The sequence below is a fragment of the Lepus europaeus genome, chromosome 20 (assembly GCF_033115175.1).
Source record: "Lepus europaeus isolate LE1 chromosome 20, mLepTim1.pri, whole genome shotgun sequence".
In the NCBI taxonomy this organism is placed as follows: Eukaryota; Metazoa; Chordata; class Mammalia; order Lagomorpha; family Leporidae; genus Lepus; species Lepus europaeus.
Genome location: NC_084846.1, coordinates 24,255,882 through 24,275,001, shown reverse-complemented (window position 1 = coordinate 24,275,001; position 19,120 = coordinate 24,255,882). Strand labels below are relative to the sequence as shown.

Genomic DNA, 19,120 nt, shown 5'->3' with positions numbered 1-19,120 from the left:
AGCATGCATTAACTGGAACCAGGATCAGAAGCAACAGGTGGGAGTTGATTGCAGCCCTGGAATATGGGATGCAGGGGTGCCCAGCAGCAGCTCAACCCACTGCACTACAATGCCTGCCACAACAGAATTCTTTTTCATTAAAGCAAGAAACTGGACAACACAGTGAGAAAACTACTCTGCAATTTACTAAAAGCACCTTCCTGGCCCTGCAGTCTCAGGGTTTCTTCTCACTAAGGTCATACATGTGTGGTATAGATATATGGATCAGTGTAGTCCATAGTTTGTAACCAGAGGTATTCCTTGTAATTATAACTCCTCATGGACTTTAATAATTGCTTTACTTAATCACTTGTATTTGCTTAGTATTTTATATTGGTAGATAAAACTTTTAAGTATTAATTAATGGAGGGGCTGTCAAACACATTTTATTTGAACAGAGAAGAGGTACACCTTGATATAATCACATCATTTAAAAATGTACTTAAGGCAAAACAAGAAGTTACAGACTTCTTTGAAGTATGCAAGAAAAGTGGCCAAGTTCAGAAGCCTGATAAAGGCAGAAAGCAAGTGTGATGGCTTTGCGTTTTGCATTGTAGAAAGCTAAGTGTTTCATAGTCACTATCCTGTGGGTTACACTTAGCAGAACTGTGTTACATTTTGACTTCATATTTTACGAACATCAATATCTTTGCTCAACATTGAAGGAACATTTTGCTTTTATGCACTCGGCATGATTCTGTAAGGTTTTAAATCGCATTTTTGGGAGAAATAAAATAATGTTTACCATCACCAGTGTGATCACTTGTAGCTGATCCTCTAATAAAGCAAGGAATTATTTTTGCAAATGAATTATCAACCTTGAGTTGATAAATTGTAGACTGTCAGAATCACAGAATACCTTTGGAAGAGTTGACTTCAACTTCCTTTTTACAATGAAAGATTTTAAGACAAATGTTAGTTATGTGGTTTATCTAAAATCCTATAATTAGTCACTGAGTTACTCCTAAAAATCCCCTAGTTCTGGTTTAGCTATGTACACTGCAGTTGGCATGTTGAATTTGCTTAAAAATAAACCAAATTTTTGAGTTTTAGGAAACTCAATTAGGGGACAGCATTGTGGCACAGTGGGTTAAGGTGTGTCCCTGAAATGCCAACATCCCATAGCTGAGTGCCTGTTTGAGTCCTGGCTACTCTACTTCCCACCCAGCTCCCCATTAATGCACCTAGGAAGGCAATAGCAGATGAGCCAATACTTGGATGCCTGACACCCAGATGGGAGACTTGAATGGAGTTCCTGGCTGCTGCCTTTGACCTGCTCTACCACCTGCTGAAGCACCCAAGTGGGGAGTGAACCATTAACTGGAAGATGTCTTTGTACATCTCTCCTTTTCTATCACTCTGCCTTTCAAATAATAAATAAACTTTTTTAAAAAAAGAAAACTCAATTATATGTGTGGCGAATAAAATGGAATCAAATTCTAGGATATGTAGTAAATTTTTTTTTAATTTCTAAGAAAAAGACCAGATGAGTTGCTTTTAATATGACATATAATTATTGTGGCAGGCTCTGCTGAAGATGGATTGCCAAGGGCTAGTGGCACATCTTGTCCAAGAGGCTATCCTTCTGACATCAGCTGTCAAGCTTGGAAAGGCCTGGAGGGAACTAGCTGAAAAGTTAGTACGACTCACGAAGCAACAAGTAGAGGCCTACGAAATTCCTCACCGAGGAAAAGCTGGAGACGTGTGTGCGGAGGTAAGGTTTTGGTCTATCAGATTCATTAATGAAAAGCTGTAGAGCAAATAAAGCTAATGCAATCCAGCCTGAAACCAATCATGGATTAATTGGAGGTGTGCACAAGAAGATCAGATAACTAAAGTCAGTGTCCCTGTAACCCATCGAAAACTATCTGAAATAGACATACATCACTCTTAGAAGGCATTGAGAGCCCTTACAATATAATTGTATCAGCATATATCTGAGTCAGTAAGGAGGTAGGACTAGGAACTTGAAGCATAGAGCAGGTAACTTTTGAAGAGAAGGGGTAAAAACCAAGTCAGGACAAGGAAGAAAGATACAATATCAAGTATTTCTCATCCTCAAGCACAGGGCATATCATTTGTGATCAATCATGCTCTGTGACAAGAAACAGTAAGAGAGAGGATGTTGTGGGACCTCTGGCCATACTACCTTAATTAAAATACCCGAGAGGAGCTACTTAGGAAGGAAGAAGGCTTATTTTGTTTTACAGTTTTGCAGGTTCACAGTTCAAGATCAGGGTGATGTCAGATGAGAGCAAATCTTGTGGAGGTGATGATCACATGGCGAACCTGAAAGAAGAGACACACAGAGCACAGTCGTCCTCCATGCCCATGTGACACTCCCAAAAAAAGTCATGGTTCAGTCATAGCCTTCACCCAACAGTCTGATGCGATCCAAGCACTTCCCAATGACCCCCATCTTCAGACACTAAAACTAGATCAGACTTTTACCCTAATCCATCAACCATTAACATGAATCCATTAACATCAGACTTTGGGATTTCAGCAGCTTCGTGACTTTGGGGAGCCAAATGTTGTTCAAACCTTAATAGAGACATCAAGAGCTTCCTTAGCTCTTTCACCATTCTGCATATAAGAACTATAGATGACATCAACAGAATGACCACACTTCTTACAAAGTGAATATTTGCTGTGCAAATGCTGTCTTTTTTTTAAGACTTATTTTTTGTTTATTTGAAAGGCAGAGTGACAAAGAGAGGGAGAGACAGAGAAAGAAAGAGATTTCCCGTGTGCCAAATGGCTGCCCGGGTCTGCAAGGGCCTGTGAGGCTGAAGCCAGGAACCTGGAACTCCATCCTGGTTTCCCATGTGGATGGCAGGGGCCCATGTACTTGGGTCATCTTCCACTGCTTTCCCAGGTACATTAGCAAGGCCCTGGATCAGTAGTGGAGCTGCCAGAACTCAAACTGGCACTCCAATATGGTAAGCTGGCATCATAGGTAGTGGCTTAACCTTCAGTGCCACAATGCCAACCCTGCAAATGCTGTTTTTACCACTATTAAAACATATGTACGTGCCGGATTCTGTCCTTGTTGCCCCTCTTCCAGGCCAGCTCTCTGCTGTGGCCAGGGAGTGCAGTGGAGGATGGCCCAAGTGCTTGGGCCCTACACCCCATGGGAGACCAGGAGGAAGCACCTGGCTCCTGGCTTCGGATCAGTGCGGTGCACCGGCCGCAGTGTGCCAGCAGCGGCGGCCATTGGAGGGTGAACCAAGGGCAAAGGAAGACCTTTCTCTCTGTCTCTCTCTCTCTCACTGTCCACTCTGCCTGTCAAAAAAAAATGTACACTGTTGGCAGCAGTTAGACAAACGCTTTTTTTTTTAAGATTACAATGAAGAAGTGTGAGTGCATATTTATTTGAGTTAAATAAAAATATTGCCTTGATGAGCACATATGAAATGTTCTACCTCTTTGACAAAAGTTTATACATTTTCAAGATATTTAAGTTTAAGAAAATATTTTTCTCTCACATTGGTTGATGACTTGGTGGGAGCAGAAACTGTGTTCTCTACCTCCCTTTTGGGCATAGATTTGGATCTTAATTATTTGAGGAATCTTTGTCTCTTTGAGGCTGCCATTCCACCTGGGCATCCAGGACGAAGGTCTAAAGAGTGGGGTGAAGGCAGGTGAAACCTCAGCATCTGCTCCCTGGCTTCTGGGTCCCTGGAGCCTGTGTCTCCAGCAAGTGTTCCTCCAGGAGAGCAGCCAGGGACCAAGGATGTAGTTCCCATCGTAGAACACTCTTACCTCCATAAACGAAGAGAGCATCCCACTTGCCAATGAGCAAAACATAGCAACCAGCACACAAGTGTGAGCAGAAAGTTGAGAAGTCTTAGGAGGGGAAAAAGAACGCAGTTATGAGAGAGGTGCTGCTCTGACTCTTACGTTTCCATTAACTGATGAAAAAGGTGACTGAGTGTAACAAGCAGGACTTTCTTCCTTTTGCCTTAGCCGGGCTGTTTTTAAAAGTTCATTTGGAAAAAAAAAAAAAAAGTTCATTTGGAGTTATCAGGAGTTGTTTATTTGGTCAGCCTCTTAAGCATCTGGCTTCTCTCTAATTGTGGTTGTTTACAGTTTGTCTTCCTCCAAATCTTGATGGAGACTAACAAACACCCTGCTTTTCCACTGTTTACTTTTGGACAACCCTAAGCATAAATGACTAAGTCTATGTCTGTGACGGGTAAGCACTCAGAGGCAGAAAGGAAAGCCCCTAGACTGTCCTCCTTGGAGCCATGGTCCAATTAACTGAGATTAACACGAACACGCATCACTCTGATCCATGTTATTAAATTCTTCTAAAAATCCAGGCTCAGGGGGCTGGTTCCATGGATTCCACTGATGCTTCCTACTCTGGCAATTCCATGTCAGAGTGCCAGAGTGCCTGTTTGTAACCTGGCTGCTCTGCTTCTGATCCAGCTTCCTGCTAATGTGCTTGGGAGGCAGCAGGTGATGCCTCAAGGTCATGGATCCCTGCCACCCATGTGGGAGACCAGGATGGAGTTCCAGGCTCCTGCCTTCAGCCTGGTCCAGCTCTGGCTATTGCAGCCATTTGGGAGGGCAGGGAAAGGGTGAACCAGCATGTGGAAGATATTTCATTGCTCTCTGTCATCCTGCGTTTCAAATGAACAAAATAAATTATTTCCAAAAATATAAAATTCCAGTCTCTATCAGCCTATGGCCGTTCAGGAGAGCTATAGGAATCTACACCTATGAGGCCACTTCCACAAAAGGGTCAATGAATGCTAATTTACATCACCCTGCAAATAAACATATGGCTATGCAAGTTTTCTTTGGAAGGAGATGATTCTTAAACATGACCAATAACCTGCATAGCTGACTCCATAGCACACTGAGGTTAATTTTGGGTGGTGGGTGGAGCACAGGGAGGAAATCCCTAAATTTTTTTTTTCTTGTGGCACTGGGGCAGGGAGATGCTACGCCCAGCAGCTCCTGTGCTGCTGTTGTTTTCTTTCTTTTTTGTAATATTTTATTTATTTATTTGAGAGGTAGAATTACAGAGAGAAAGAGACAAAGGTCTTCCTTCCATTGGTTCACTCCCTAGATGGCTGCAGCGGCCAGAAATGCGCCTATCCCAAGCCAGGAGCCAGATGCTTCTTCCTGGTCTCCCATGCAGGTGCAGGGGCCCAAGCATTTGAGCCATCTTCTGCTTTCCCAGGCCATAGCAGAGAGCTGGATTGGAAGAGGAGCAGCCAGGACTAAAACTTGCACCTGTATGGGATGCTGATGTTGCAGGTGGAGAATTAACCTACTGTGCCATGGCGCTGGCCCCAAGCTATTGTTTTCTGCGCATACCTTCCTAGGAGGTATCCTGTGCCCACTGCATGTACCAGGGCCTTTGGGCAGGCTTATGCCTCATTTTCTCTCCTTTTCAACTTCTTTTACTTCCCTTTCTTCTATTTTATTGCGTTACAGACAGTTATGTAGCTTTTAGTCCATTCCAAGAACTGCCCTGTGAATATTATAAAAATTAACTTATTTGGTCACAGCAAAAGCTCACAGGACAGACACGAATATTATCTAAGATGTAGGGGTGCAGAGAAACTGGCCTCCCTGAAAAGAAAGTCATGGAACCAAGAGTAGAGCATAGACCCCCGACTCCGTGGTTCCACGTCCTTCAAGCTTTGTGCTCTGCCCACCAAGGCAAATTCACAGACAAGGAAGTGGTCAGGGCTGGGGTCTCCCACAACTCATTTCACTTTTCCTTTGTTCTCTTTCTAAGCCAGGTTATGGCACTACTGAAAGCAGTCCAGACATCTTTATCATCCCTCAAATTGATTAAAGAAGGGAAGACATCAATAGTATGTCTGACATGTTTTCCTTGAACACTTGACTATTTCTTACTCTCTTCTAAAGAGGAGAAAAAGCTTTACTTAGGAGAGTTCTGTGAATGCTGCTTTTTAAGATGCCATCTCTGTGAATTTTGCTTTTAGGAATATTACTCAACCTCTCTAACAATATCCTACACTAAAGCAAAACTATAAAGCTTGGGGCTGAAAACAAGCAAAATGGATTTTTTGGGGTGTCCTTTGAAAAAAATACACTTATGCTAGACGAATGTTTGTCTGTGAAAGATAATATTCATTGCGAGTTTTGGAAAGTATCTAGAAATATTAGTTTAAAAATAGAAATCGGTGAAGTGTTAGAGATGTCACTCATTGTCTTCAAGTTGGGTGCTGCTGGGAGAAGCTGGACGTTTCAGAGCTAAGATATTCACAGGCCTAAGGTGGCTTTCTTCTTTAGCCTTTGGCACCAGTGATTCTTCTTCCCCCCTCTCCACCAGTCTCCTGCCTGATAACAAAGATTGTGCTCTTTCCATCTTCTTCATTAGGACCCTTTTTTTCACCAAGGACACTGACTGCTCATTCGTTTTGAAGAATGCCTTAAACCACTGGGCTCTGCCTCAACCCTGGGCACCCTTAGTTCTACTGAGGATGATTTCTTATCTGACCTATCAGAGCTGACCATGCTCCCCAGGGACATCACATGACCTATCAGAGCTGACCATGCTCCCCAGGGACATCACATGACCTATCAGAGCTGACCATGCTCCCCAGGGACATTGCATGAGCTCCACCGTTCTAATAGTGGTATTCTCCTGCCTCAGAAATCACTTGCCTAGAGAATTATAACTGCAAAAGTGAATTTTGTGTCTTTTTAAAAAGCTGTATTTATTTTAGAGGTAAAGAGATGCATAGAAAGGCAGTTAGAGAAAGCACAACTCCCATCTGCTGTTTCACTTTGCAAATGCCCACAACAGCCAGGGCTGGTTAGGCCAAAGCCAAAGTTAGGAGCTGAGAACTTCATCAAGGTTTCCCATGTGGGTGGCAAGAACTCAATTCCTTGAGCCACCATCAGTGCTCCCAGGGTCTGCACTGAGAGGAACCATGGAGAGTTCACACTGAACCCAGGCACTCTACCTTGGGATATAAATGTCTGAACTTTGAAGCCAAAAGCCCACTTCCAGTCTCTGTTGTTTCCATGTACTTGCTGCATATCTAATTTTCCATTGTGTCTTCTACACACGTCTTTGTTCCTCCTTATACTTGGATTGACTTTTGGAGTGCTCAGAGCACTTTATTCTTAGTCTAGATTAAAAATAAGAAAGTGGGTAATCCTCGGACAGCCAATTTGATTTATTTTTCCTAAGTGAATCAGGAATTCTAGAATTTTTCCTACTTGTTTTGTATCTTTCTTCTGTATCCTTGCCTTCTTTATTTTATTCAAATATGCACTTACATTTTCTGGATCCATCTGTCTTCAGCACAAACAAGAAACAGAAGGAAATTCAAACAGATTTTTTTCTATAAGACCAAGTTTTATTTTGGTTTGGGAAGCAGAATAATTTGTTAATATTTGAATTGTTATAATGTATTAAAGAAGCATATGATTATATGACAATTGATAATAGTTGCAAATTTTTGCTTATTGAGCATCAACAAAACATTTCAGGCATTTTCCTTGTAATATATCATTTGTTTTGATTAACTTTTAATTTTAAAGATTTATTTTATTTACTTGAAAGGCAGAGTTAGAGACAGAGAGAGAGAGTGTGAGAGAAACAAAGAGAGAACTCTTCCATTCGCTGGTTCAGTTTCCAAATGGCCACATGCCCGGTTCTGGGCCTATCAGAAGGCAGAAGCCAGGAGCTTTATCTGGGTCTCCCATGTGGGTGCAGGAGCTCAAGCATTTGGGCTGTCCTCCACTGCTTTCTTAGGCCATTAGCTGGGAACTGGTTCTGAAGCACAGCAGCCAGGACTCGAACCATGCCCACATGGGATGCTGGTGTCACAGGCAGTGGCTCTACCTGCTACACCACCATGCCTGCTCCTTTGACACACTTTTTAAGGAGGACATTATAACCATCCACTTTTTATAAGTGTGCAAACTGGGGGTGAAGTTATGTACTTTATCCAGCATTACATGGCTAAGTGACAGAGCTAGGAGGTGAAACCATTCCAGTTTGTTTTATACCCAGTCCAAACACCTATGCCACTGATGACAAGTCCTTTCAGAACTAGACAATTAACTAACCAAAGTGGGCAGGTGCAATCAAGAGACATAAGCCAGTCTTCAAGGGTGGGTAGCGTGTGAGTTACCTGGAAAGGTCTGGAAGTGGATTTCAGCTTCTGAACAGGAACACTTACAGAGACCACTGAGAAGACTCAAGCTGAAGGCCTTGGTAATTATGGGATGTGTGCTTAGGTGCATATGTTGGGATCATTAAAGAAGAGGCTTGAATTGTAAGATTCTTGCCCAGGAATCTGTTCCAGCTCCAAAAAAAAAATCATTGGCCCTGCACTTTGGGTAACTTACTTGGCTTTTCTAAATTTATTTCTGGATTTGAGAGGCAGCAAGACAGAGAGAGAGAAAGAGAGATCTCCCATCTGCTGGTTTTCTTCTCAAATGCTTGCAGTGGCCAGGGCTAGGGCAAGCTGAAGCCAGCATTGAGAAACTCCATCCAGTCCCCCAACGTGGGTGGCAGGGACGCAACCACTTGAGCCCTCACTGCTGCCTCTCAGGGTTTACATTAGCAGGAACGTGGAATCAAACTCAAACCTGGGTACTCTGATATGGGATATAGATGTTCTGATCAGCAGCTTAACCACGGTGCCAAAGGCCTGCCTCAATTGACTTTTCTAGAAATACATATATGCATACATATACATGTATATGCATACATGCATACATGCATATTCATTGTGTTAATGCATATAGGTAAAATGATGAGGTGAATTATCGTACACATCAGCTTTTTGGAGGATCAAATCAGATAGAAATCAGTATACAAAATTTTGAAATTCATGGGAAAAAAAAAACAATGCTTTTCATATGCAGGCACCAAGCACATGTTATCTACTGTTGTGAAGAGGAGGAAGAGGTGAATTTGGCAACTGTATGCTACTGCGTAATTTAGAAAAGGGAATAAAATGCAATAACCTTTTAATAACATGGCCGAGGGTAGCTGGAGAAAGAATGTAGGTAAGGAAAAAGTCTCTCACTTCTCTTGTGAGACTGGCTGAATGCTAATGCATGGAAAAGTACAGAAAAAGTCATGGCTAATCAGCTTCTCTTTATGGGCTTAACAACTTTTAATTTTCCTTGGAAAATGCCTCTTGTCAGAGATAAAATGAACGTCCTTGGACTGTTAGGATTTTCTGTCTTAGATGGCAATTCTTGGATTCTGCTTACAGGAATATTGAAGTGTTCTGTGTTAGGGCCTGGCTGAGTTCCAGCCTTGGTACTTAAATCTTAGGTTTGTGTCTCTTTTGCAGTGAGAAACATTTACAGATTCTTAAATGACAATACTACATGGATATTCATGTAGTATTGTTAAGTATGGAGTAATTTCTCCAGTCTTCACTGTTAAAACTAGAGATTGTTGCCTTGATATTTAGATTCCTATAGTCTACTTTGTACAATTCTGTTTGTTGCAGTCTTTAACTGCAAAAGGGGACTTCATTTTTTAAATCACACACACACACACACACACAAGAAAGCCCTCAAAATACCACAGTGAAATTTCTGAGGGTAATACATTGTATTCCTATGATCTTCAGTTTAATTCTATATTATGTGTTTCTCTACCAGGCTGAAAATCAAATAGAAATATTGATCATATTAGGCTAAATATTTTAGAGATTTTTTAATGAACATAGAAGACATGTAGACAGGATACTACATGATGTAAGGGTTTCTTTATCAAGGTTTATTGTTGGGGGAACATAAACCATGAAGAATTTCAGAAAAGCAAAGCCCAGCTAAGTATATAGCCTAAATCAACATGTATTAAACTACTTAATAATGAAACTTATTTGTAGCAATAAGTTAATGAAATGACTCTGTTTTTTATTGCTGTGTGACCTGGATTCTTTTCCTGAATATTTGACTTTGGTTTTGTTACTTAACTTCAAACCTAACCACACTTATGATTAATTGAACACCTAGCATATGCCAGGAACTGTTATATCTGTTACTGTGTATACGTAGCAATATGTCTATGACATTCAATATGCTCTAAATCCCCCTACCCATCTTGACAGAAAGGGAAAGTAAGAAACCAGAGGAATTTTGTAGATCACCCAAGATCCTGGAGATAGAAATGAAGAGTAAAGAATGAAAGCCAGCTTCTAAACAGAGTTCTTACCATTCTCTTTTCCTTCAGTTGTTGTAAAGTTTACATTAAAAAATTGTATTGGAGAAACTCAGTTATTTAAGCTCTGATGTTCAGATGTCTTCTGGAAGTGAGGGTGCTGCTGCTACTTGTGGTGTGATGATTAAAGGGTAGTGAGGAATCCTGCTGAGTAGGAATTGGTAAGAATGGCTTTGACCCACCCCCCACCCCGCCCCCGCCCCAGCTATCCCTGGAGAGTTAGATGTTTTGAGCAGAAGCACTACCACCAGGGAGAGGGTCCTCTCTCTTCCTCTGGTTCATGTTTGAGTCCTGAAGTTCCAAGTGGACATCCCCACAGCAAACTTAGCTGGCTGTGCCCTAATGGGCTTTTCTTTCCAAGAGGATCACACACTTAACCAAACACCATTTCATTTTTTAGAAAATATGGACCCCCTGATATGCTGGTCTTATTTCTCTTTTGAAGATAATGTCAACCTTGTTTTCAAAAATATTTGTATACTTACCAATTGCAGGTGATGTAAAACCTACCTGTATACTGTAAATGATATACTGAAGACAGAGCACACATAAGAATCATTAACAAGTCAAGCTTGCCTTAATACTTCTTCAGCTAATGGTACTTAAAATGAAATGTTGTTTCTATAATTTTATGAGGAATGTAGGTGGGTTATTAATCCTTTAATGTGGCAAAATGTAATTATCCAAAGGTAGTTAAAATCAATTACATTCTTTTTACTATTCAAATTTTATGAGCTAAAAAAGACATAGAATGCTATGCTCAAATCTAAATTGCTTTTCTTCATGTTACATTTCATTATCTTGTGCATTATCTAATGAGTTTTATTGGCTCCTGGAAATAAGCACTCTAAATTTAGAAAACTTTATAATTTTATTTCTATTCCTATTTAATTTTCTCTGGCATTCTACTTATTACACTTTACATTGCTCCCTTACCTTTTCTTTGTCCTCTGCTATTGAGAAGATAACCCAAAGAAAAGACATATTCCTTCCACACAAATGCTGGCACTTTGGAAGAATGTTCAACTTGATGTATTGAGTACTTCCTAATCCTGTTATTCCTTATATAAAGAGATCAAAGCACGTGGATGAGAAGTCAACAGCTCATTTTCTTTTTTCTCAGTCTCATGCTTTCTATTCAAGGATGAGCTGATAACCCCATGAGGTTAACATTAAAAAAAAAAAAATCCAAGCATAGAGTTTAAGAATGCAGCCTCTGCATCAAACATTTGGATAGAAATGAGGAGGCTCAGAGAATGTGTTTTGTCGCAAAGAATAATTCAACAGAAACAAACCCTCAGGAATATGCTTTCCTTCCGATTTGTCATAGCATGTGCACGGAGTTTCTGCACATTTTCCCTTAATCATAACATAGGGCTGGAATAGAAGGACTATTTTAAAAACACTGAGTTGATAAAAGACAACACACAACTGGAAGAGGTCTTGGCAGCCCGCAGCTCATTTCCAGCTTTCCAGCTTTTGGAGGACTTAACTTAGGCCAGCCCAGAAAGAAAATTATTTATTCTACCTATTGTATTTCTTTAAACATTTTCAGGGAGAATGACTTCATTTTCTCTGTGATGAATTACAAAATGCAGACTCCTTTGTGACCTCATGGAGCATGTATCTGTGGACATAATTCCACAGGAACTATAGTTAATTGAAATACATGAATTACCTCTTGCAGAAGTGCCTTTGATAGCATATATTCATGTAGTAAGAAAACCAGAATGAAACAAGGTCATAAGAAATGCTGATGATATAAAAGTGTGAGTTTTTAGAGACTTGAATCCAAATGTCAAATATCTAAAAAAGAACTCATTAGACTCTCTATTGCATTGATGAAAGCTGGCTGGACTGTTATCAGGCTTTGCTGAGGTGGAAAAATTTCTATTTATTGTACCTGTTAGAGGTTTGCTTATTAAAGGAAAAACTATTTCTTGAAATTTAGTATTTTTATCAGTGTACTAAGAACATAATTATTGACATATGGTTTTGATTCTGTTCCTTCTCAATTTCTCTTGATACTGGCTTCTCACATCAGGTGCCCTGACTCCATAATGATTTTAACATCCTTCTGTGTTTATACTTCTGCCTAGAGGAAGTTAAGCTTTTATTTCTTGGCTGTTTCATATATGCCACCTCTTTAATCCTCAAAAATCCTACATTCTCTCTCTGAAAAAGGTAGGATTCCAGCAAAACTCCTTTTTCCGTTGTCAAATATTACTCTTTACAGATTATTTTTCCTTTTAAAAATACTTTTGTTTCTTCTTGCTGCTGCCATTGCTGCTGTCTCTATTCTTTTCACACTTGAATTCCAGACGTGCCCCACTTGTCCTGTGGTTTCCATTGCTGTGGCTCCTACTCACACCTGTAGCATGCCCGCCACTACTTCTCCGAAGTTACCAAACGCCTACAAATTGCCGGATCCTGACGTTTCTACAGTACTCTTCATATTGCCACATCACTGGATATGACAGGTAATGAGAAAGGTGACAATAGCAGGATCTCTTCCTGGCTTGCTGGTGAGTGTCTATTAACCATGTCTCTAAGGGAGAAAATGTCTGGTTAATAGTTTTTAATCTTCTCCATGGAGTAGATGCTCCCAACACTGATGGTTTTAAGCTAGCATGTGGTGTAACTGCACCTGACGTTGGGAGGGTAGAACAACAACTCTGGGCTTTGTGTGAGCTGGTGCCAGCAAGTCACAGGGCATCTTCCTTAGGAGGCTCTCAGCACTTGGCTTTTGCCACCTGCAGTGCACTGCTTCACTGTCCATCACTCTGACCCTACTTCTACCCATCCTAACCTTGTGTCCATTTCATACCCATACCCACTAATAGTAGACCTACTTGAGGGCTATCTTTTTCTTCCTTGTACTCTCTTTCTTCACATTTTTCTCTATCGGCATGCCTTTCACCTTCATATAGCATGAGTGATGCAAAATCCTTATTGTTTCCTTGATGTCATTTATTCATCCCAAATTCTCATCAGGTGCCCTTACCTTCATTAACTTACACCCAGCAAGACTGAAGCTGGCCTCCTAAGGACAGGCATTTAGCCTAGCTTCAGCCTGACCCAGCGCTCACTGTCAATGCAGGCATCTGGGGAGTGAACCAGTTTATGGGAGCTTGCTTTATCTGTCTGCCTGTCTCTCTGTCCCTCAAATAAAAATATAGCAATAAACAAACTAGGCTCCTTATTCTGTACCCGCCAAAAAGCACCCACTTCCTACATACACTATCAAAAAGTTTAATGCAAACTATATTCCATACGCTTTATGAGGTACCAGATGAACATTCAAGACTCAGAAAGTGTTATCCACGTTTGATAGATTTAAAAAATTTTGAAGCTCACATAACTTGACGAGTTTACTCAAATTGGTGCATCTGATAGGCATGGAACTCAGATAAGGAATACAATATTATGATCTTCCTTTACAGCACAGCACCGATGCCCCTCGGTCAACAGAACAATCTCTTCTTTTTCTTATACTCATGTAAAAGATGCGAAGGGATTGTCTATGTGCTTGCTCCTTACACAGGGTGGCCCTGGACTCCCCATGGGAAACTGCTAGGGTAGCATTTGGGTTAGCTGTTAAGACACAGTTTGGAACATCTGCATTCCATACCAGAGAGCCTGGATTCAAGTCCACGCTCTGTTCCTGACTGCAACTTCCTGCTATTTTGCACCCTGGGAGGCAGCAGGTGATGACTTAAGTGTCTGGATCCCTGGCATCCGCATGGGAAATTCAGATTGAGTTCTCAGCTCTCAGTTTTGACTTGGCCCAATCCTGCCTATTGTAGGCATTTGAGAAGTGAACAAATGGATACAAGATTTCTTTATCTCCTGAACCCCCCACCTGCACCTGTCTCTTTCTCTCTCTCTGTGTCTCTCTGCTTTTCAAATTAATAAAAATAAACATTTAAAACCAAATGATTCATACAAGCAATTTTTAAGTTTTTCCTAATTACCAAGTCTTGAGTATTCACTCCTTGGGGTAGTGTTTGTACAATATCTGTCTCCCTTCTTTGCCACAAACTTCTAAAAGAAAGATTTACACTATATTCATCATTTTATTCCTTACTGTAATAAAATTCCTTTTCACGATAAATACTCAATAAATCTTCATTAAATAAGTGAAATAGTGGATTAATGAACAGCCATGTGTATATTGAATATTTTCATTGTAAGTATGCTACAAAAATGTTTCTCTAGCATGTGTGTTAAGTTTCTAGCAGATCAAAATCTGTACCAAAGGAGTATTCATGTTTAGCTTGCTGCAATGATAAGTAAAAATAGGAATGAAAATATGCACATATTTTAGTACAGGTCATGCAATTTAACCACTGTTGTGTTTTCAGTCCAAAAGCTCTTCTTACCCATTTTTAGCCAGATTATGGTATAGATTCTAAAGGAATCTCAAAAGAGCTAGGACAATATCCTCCTTGCATTTTGACTAATTCACGGGACATCTGGGCAGTCTAATTATACATTTGGAAGCCTGCATCAGGGTCCAGAACTCAGCAACGTGGCCAGAGCTCCCTGGACTGCAAGAGATGGCTGCAGTGTTCCACGGTCAGGGCAGCTCGCAAAATGTGAGGGGGGTGGTACGCAGCACTCTGCCTCCATGGCTGAGAGTTTGTGTCGCTGGCCCCCTCCTGCATCTGTAGTTCCTAATTTCTGCAACACGTGGGCATGGCTCCTGCCCCCAATAGCGCTGAGGAGCTGCTTCATGATTGAGTGTGCCTCAGGGCTTTGCCGCACACTGCCATTCATAGCGCTGCAGCAAGACAGATGATACAGAGCTCTTCCGCCCACGAAAGTCAGTGGGGCCATTTTGGCTGTTTCTGCCTATAAAGGCACATGAATTTGCAGAATAGAGAACAACCCCAAAGTTACCCATTTGTAATCCATAAGAGTCAATTGCTTTCTGCAATACTTTATGCTAATCGACTACTGTGCTATCACCTTGTTACTGAAATGCTCTCAATTGCTGTTTATCATAAAATGTTCCTAGTGCATCTTTTGTTAGATTCAATCACTAAGAGATTTAGAAGAGTCTTAGAAGCTGTTGGTTGTAAAACCCATGATTTTAAGCAATGCATGACAAATTGAAAAATAATGCACCAGCTAGTGGAGCAAACCTCAGAGATTTTAAAGGAATGCAGTGAAGAATAATGGTCCCAGGGCTTTTCTAGACAGTGAGGTTATACCCCCTACAGAACAATGTTTGTTTAATGCATCTTTGCATCTGGGCAGTGACAGCCAAGATTGAGCCTGATAGAAAGTTTCTATTAATGTCTCCAATCACCTTCCATTGCTGAGCTATGAATGGTGACCTGGACTTGGGAGATTGGGCTTTCTCGGGGGACACCTCATTAACATTCTATCAATGATAACAGGTGAAATTCTCTATCGATCCTGGTGTGGGTCAGTCTTCCATATAAAAATCACAGATAACTTCTATTGCTGCATCATAAAGCCTGATATGGTATAACTTTGATAATTATCTTTCTTTGTCTACAGTTCAGCAAGATGGGTGAGGATTTGGGTGTTCATAGCTCCACAGGAGTGTCCTTTTGGACAAATAGCCTCAAATGACTGCTTGAGCCTTTTATGTGGATAGAAGCAAAATATAATGGAATTGCTTGTGTAGGTCTTCACTGCTTTTTATTTCAATTGTAGGCTGTCTGAGGATATTGGAAAAGGGTAAAAAACTACATCAGAAGGCCCTCCTTTATGTACTATTACTGCGAATGTGAGAGCAATTCTCCTAGTATTTAGCTCTGATGCTGTGATTTTACAGTTTCAAGTGAGGGGATCACTGCTGAATTAGTTTTGGAAGTCCAAATAAGTAATGAGTAATAAAGTTTATATTCCAGCTATTCCAATTAAAAGCATATGGTTCATTTTGTTGTTTTCTTGCAGAACATTCATTTTAAGCTCTGTGTGTGTGTGTGTGTGTGTGTACCATCAGTTGTTTGATTGGGTCTGCATTTGTCTCTATTCTCTCTGAGCTTGGTTGCCTTGGTTACCATTACATACACGCTTGCATGTGAAGTTCTCCTTTGACGTACAGTTATTTCTATGGAAACAGTGACGTCATTGGTGTGGGTAGGTGCTTAGGGAATGCAAAATGAAAAAGCATCGAATATTGATTTTTCTTTTGGTCAAAAATGTATCATCAAAGTAATTGTTTGAATTAGGCAACTATATTTTCGCTTTCATTTTAACTTGATCATCAGGCTACATTTTTCGTTGTTTGAGTAAAATGACTTAAAAGTGTGAAATACACAGTCTGGCTCCTTATTATGAAATGTGGTATTAGACGCTTCACCAAAGGTGCATATAATAAGAAAATGATTATTACTTTAAGCTTACAAGTATCTTGGAGAATGAAAAGTTTCTCTCTATAATATTTGTACTCATCAAAAAATTGTGCAAGGCATTTTATATTCATATCAAGACCATGAGGAATGCAAAGTGGATGGATCAATACAAAAGATTAAAGATCTTATATATAAAATCATCATTTTAAAACTCTAGTTTAAGAGCAGAAATATAATAACAGAAAATTGGTGGTTACTAAAACATATTTGCTATTAAACCCATGCATAATTGAGTATTCCATTTGTTTGCATCTTCACAAGTCTGAAAATTCTTTTTTTCTTTTCTTTTTTTTTTTTGAGGATAACCAGGGCTTTATTTTGTAATGCAGATGCCACTCCGTGGCCCCAATCCCACTTCCCACCTTGCACTTCTTAAATGTTTATCACTCTAGGAGACCCAGCAATCCCCTTCATGATCTTTTGAAGATCATTGAACTGGAAAATTACACCCTTATTTTCTTTAAATATATTTTTCCCTTTGTTTCTCTGCCACACTACTCCAGTCTAATACTTTGTCTTTATAGATGATGTGGAAACCTGCCTATGATTTTCTCTGTACTTGGAGTGCTCACTACGGAAATGGCTACAGAGACCTGCTACAAGATCTTCAGTCAGCTTTGGACAGAATGAAAAGCCCTGCGACCAAACAATGGAGAGACCTAACTGGAGCTTTGATACTTGTCAATTCCTTAGAGGTTCTGAGAGCAACAGCGTTCTCCACGCTTGAGGAAGTATAGAAATCCAGGCAGTATTTTGAGGGATGGGGAGAAACAAAACAACTTTTAGGATAATCCTGTCAACAGGTGTCTAGATAAATTGGAGGCCCTCTGAACAATGGGTGTTTCACCAGGAGGCGGGCTCACAGAGCCCAGAAGAAAGCACACCAGGGAGGCCAATCCCAGTGCACGTCCTTTCTCTCCCCTCTCTCTCATGCTCAGAGAGGCTTCCAGTCTTACACCCAGCTGTCCTGTGGAAAAACCAGGACTAGTGAGTACTGCTCAAGGTTAAATACAGACCCAGGAAAAAGCTTGCAGAACTTGGTTCTACTTTTTTTTTTTTTTTAAATCACACCACATAGCAGGGTATTCAACACACAAGAATACAGAGGGAAACTCACGGGGAAATGGGAGGAATTGTTTCTCTTTTTCATTGTCTCTTGAAAGACTGCTGAAAAGAAAACATGACATCAACAGAGTTCTGATATGCACTCACTCATGAACCTGGAGTTTTCATCAATGACATCGTTGGGAATCAACAGTTCTGATGCTCACTCACTCATGGACCTGGCGTTTTCATCTACTTCCTTCAGCCCCGACATGGACTCCCTCCCCAGGATTATCATGTAAAGTCATTCTTGAGAGCTCAGGGATTTTTAATAACAAGGGGGATTTAACAAAATAATAAAAACCAAAAACCTCTTTTACCACTGTTGAGTATGGTGGTCTTTTTCTTTTCATTTGCATGTATTTGAGAGGCAGAGAGCTTGGAAGAGAAAGAGTTCCATCTGTTGGTTCACTCTCAAGTGCTTTCAATGGCCAGGGCTGGGCAGGACTGAAGTTAGGAACCAGAATCCAGGCTTCCCACATGGGTGGCAGGAGTCCAGGTCTTTGCTACTTCCCGTGGTCTGCATTAGCAGGAAGCTGGAATCAAGAGCTGGAACTAGGGACTGAACCCAGGTACCCAATGTGCTATGTGAGTATCATCACAGCCAGGTTAAATGTCAGTTCTAAGTATGATAGTCTTAACCAAAGATACTGATATCTTTGTGTGTGCAGAGACATGTGTAGGCTGTGTGTGTGTATGTATCAGAGTGTTCTATAAAGCTCTTGGAAGACATAGATTATTAGGAGCTCAAGCCAGCCTCGGTTTAAAGACTGGCACAGTTCAGAAAGGCACAATTTACTTATGCACAAATTTAATCTGCTGATGCCCTACCAGTGTCTCTGTGTGTGTTTGGGCACTCATTCATCTATTGTCAGTCAGCTGATAGATAGTGTACCTCTTCTGTGATGGGCACGTAGATGCTTGAGGTTGATAATGTGGAAAATAACACGATGCTGATGTCAGTGATAGAGACAGAGAATAAAACATGGTATATCATGAGTATAAGATGACAGTTGTAACGATGCTGCAGTGGCACAGAGGTGTAAGTAAGCCAGCCCATCAAAGAGGAGAGCACACAAGGTGTTGCCTAAGAAAGCAATGGTGAGCCTGGGGGAAGATCAGGCACTGCACCCAGTCTGGGCAGGGTACACGAGGAGGAGGTCCCAGGAAGGAGCTCAGGAGCACAGATAGCAGGGGTGAGGGAGTGGAAAGATAAAGAAAGAGGTGAGGGGGGTGGGGGGGAGGTGAGGATGGGACAGAAGAGGCCACGTGTGGGCCACTAGGTTTCAGGATGGAAAGACTCTCAGAGCTAATGTGAACGAATTGAAAATGGGTTTTGTCTGGGGCTCCCGAATAAATTGCATGCTTTGTCTAAAAAGTAAAAGGCAGATGCTGT

At 40.9% G+C, this 19,120-nt stretch overlaps 1 protein-coding gene across 1 annotated transcript in view; it reads left to right on the top strand.

Annotated features, from left to right (window-relative positions):
* The window catches only part of MACC1 (MET transcriptional regulator MACC1), an 80,375-nt gene extending 62,327 nt beyond the window's left edge, over window positions 1–18,048 (top strand). Inside the window, exons 4-5 of the mRNA XM_062178734.1 lie at window positions 1,565–1,753; window positions 17,145–18,048. Coding sequence (XP_062034718.1) covers window positions 1,565–1,753; window positions 17,145–17,357 — 402 coding nt within the window. The 3' untranslated portion in view covers window positions 17,358–18,048. The remainder of the gene's footprint in view (window positions 1–1,564; window positions 1,754–17,144) is intronic.
* The last annotated feature ends 1,072 nt before the right edge of the window (window positions 18,049–19,120 follow it).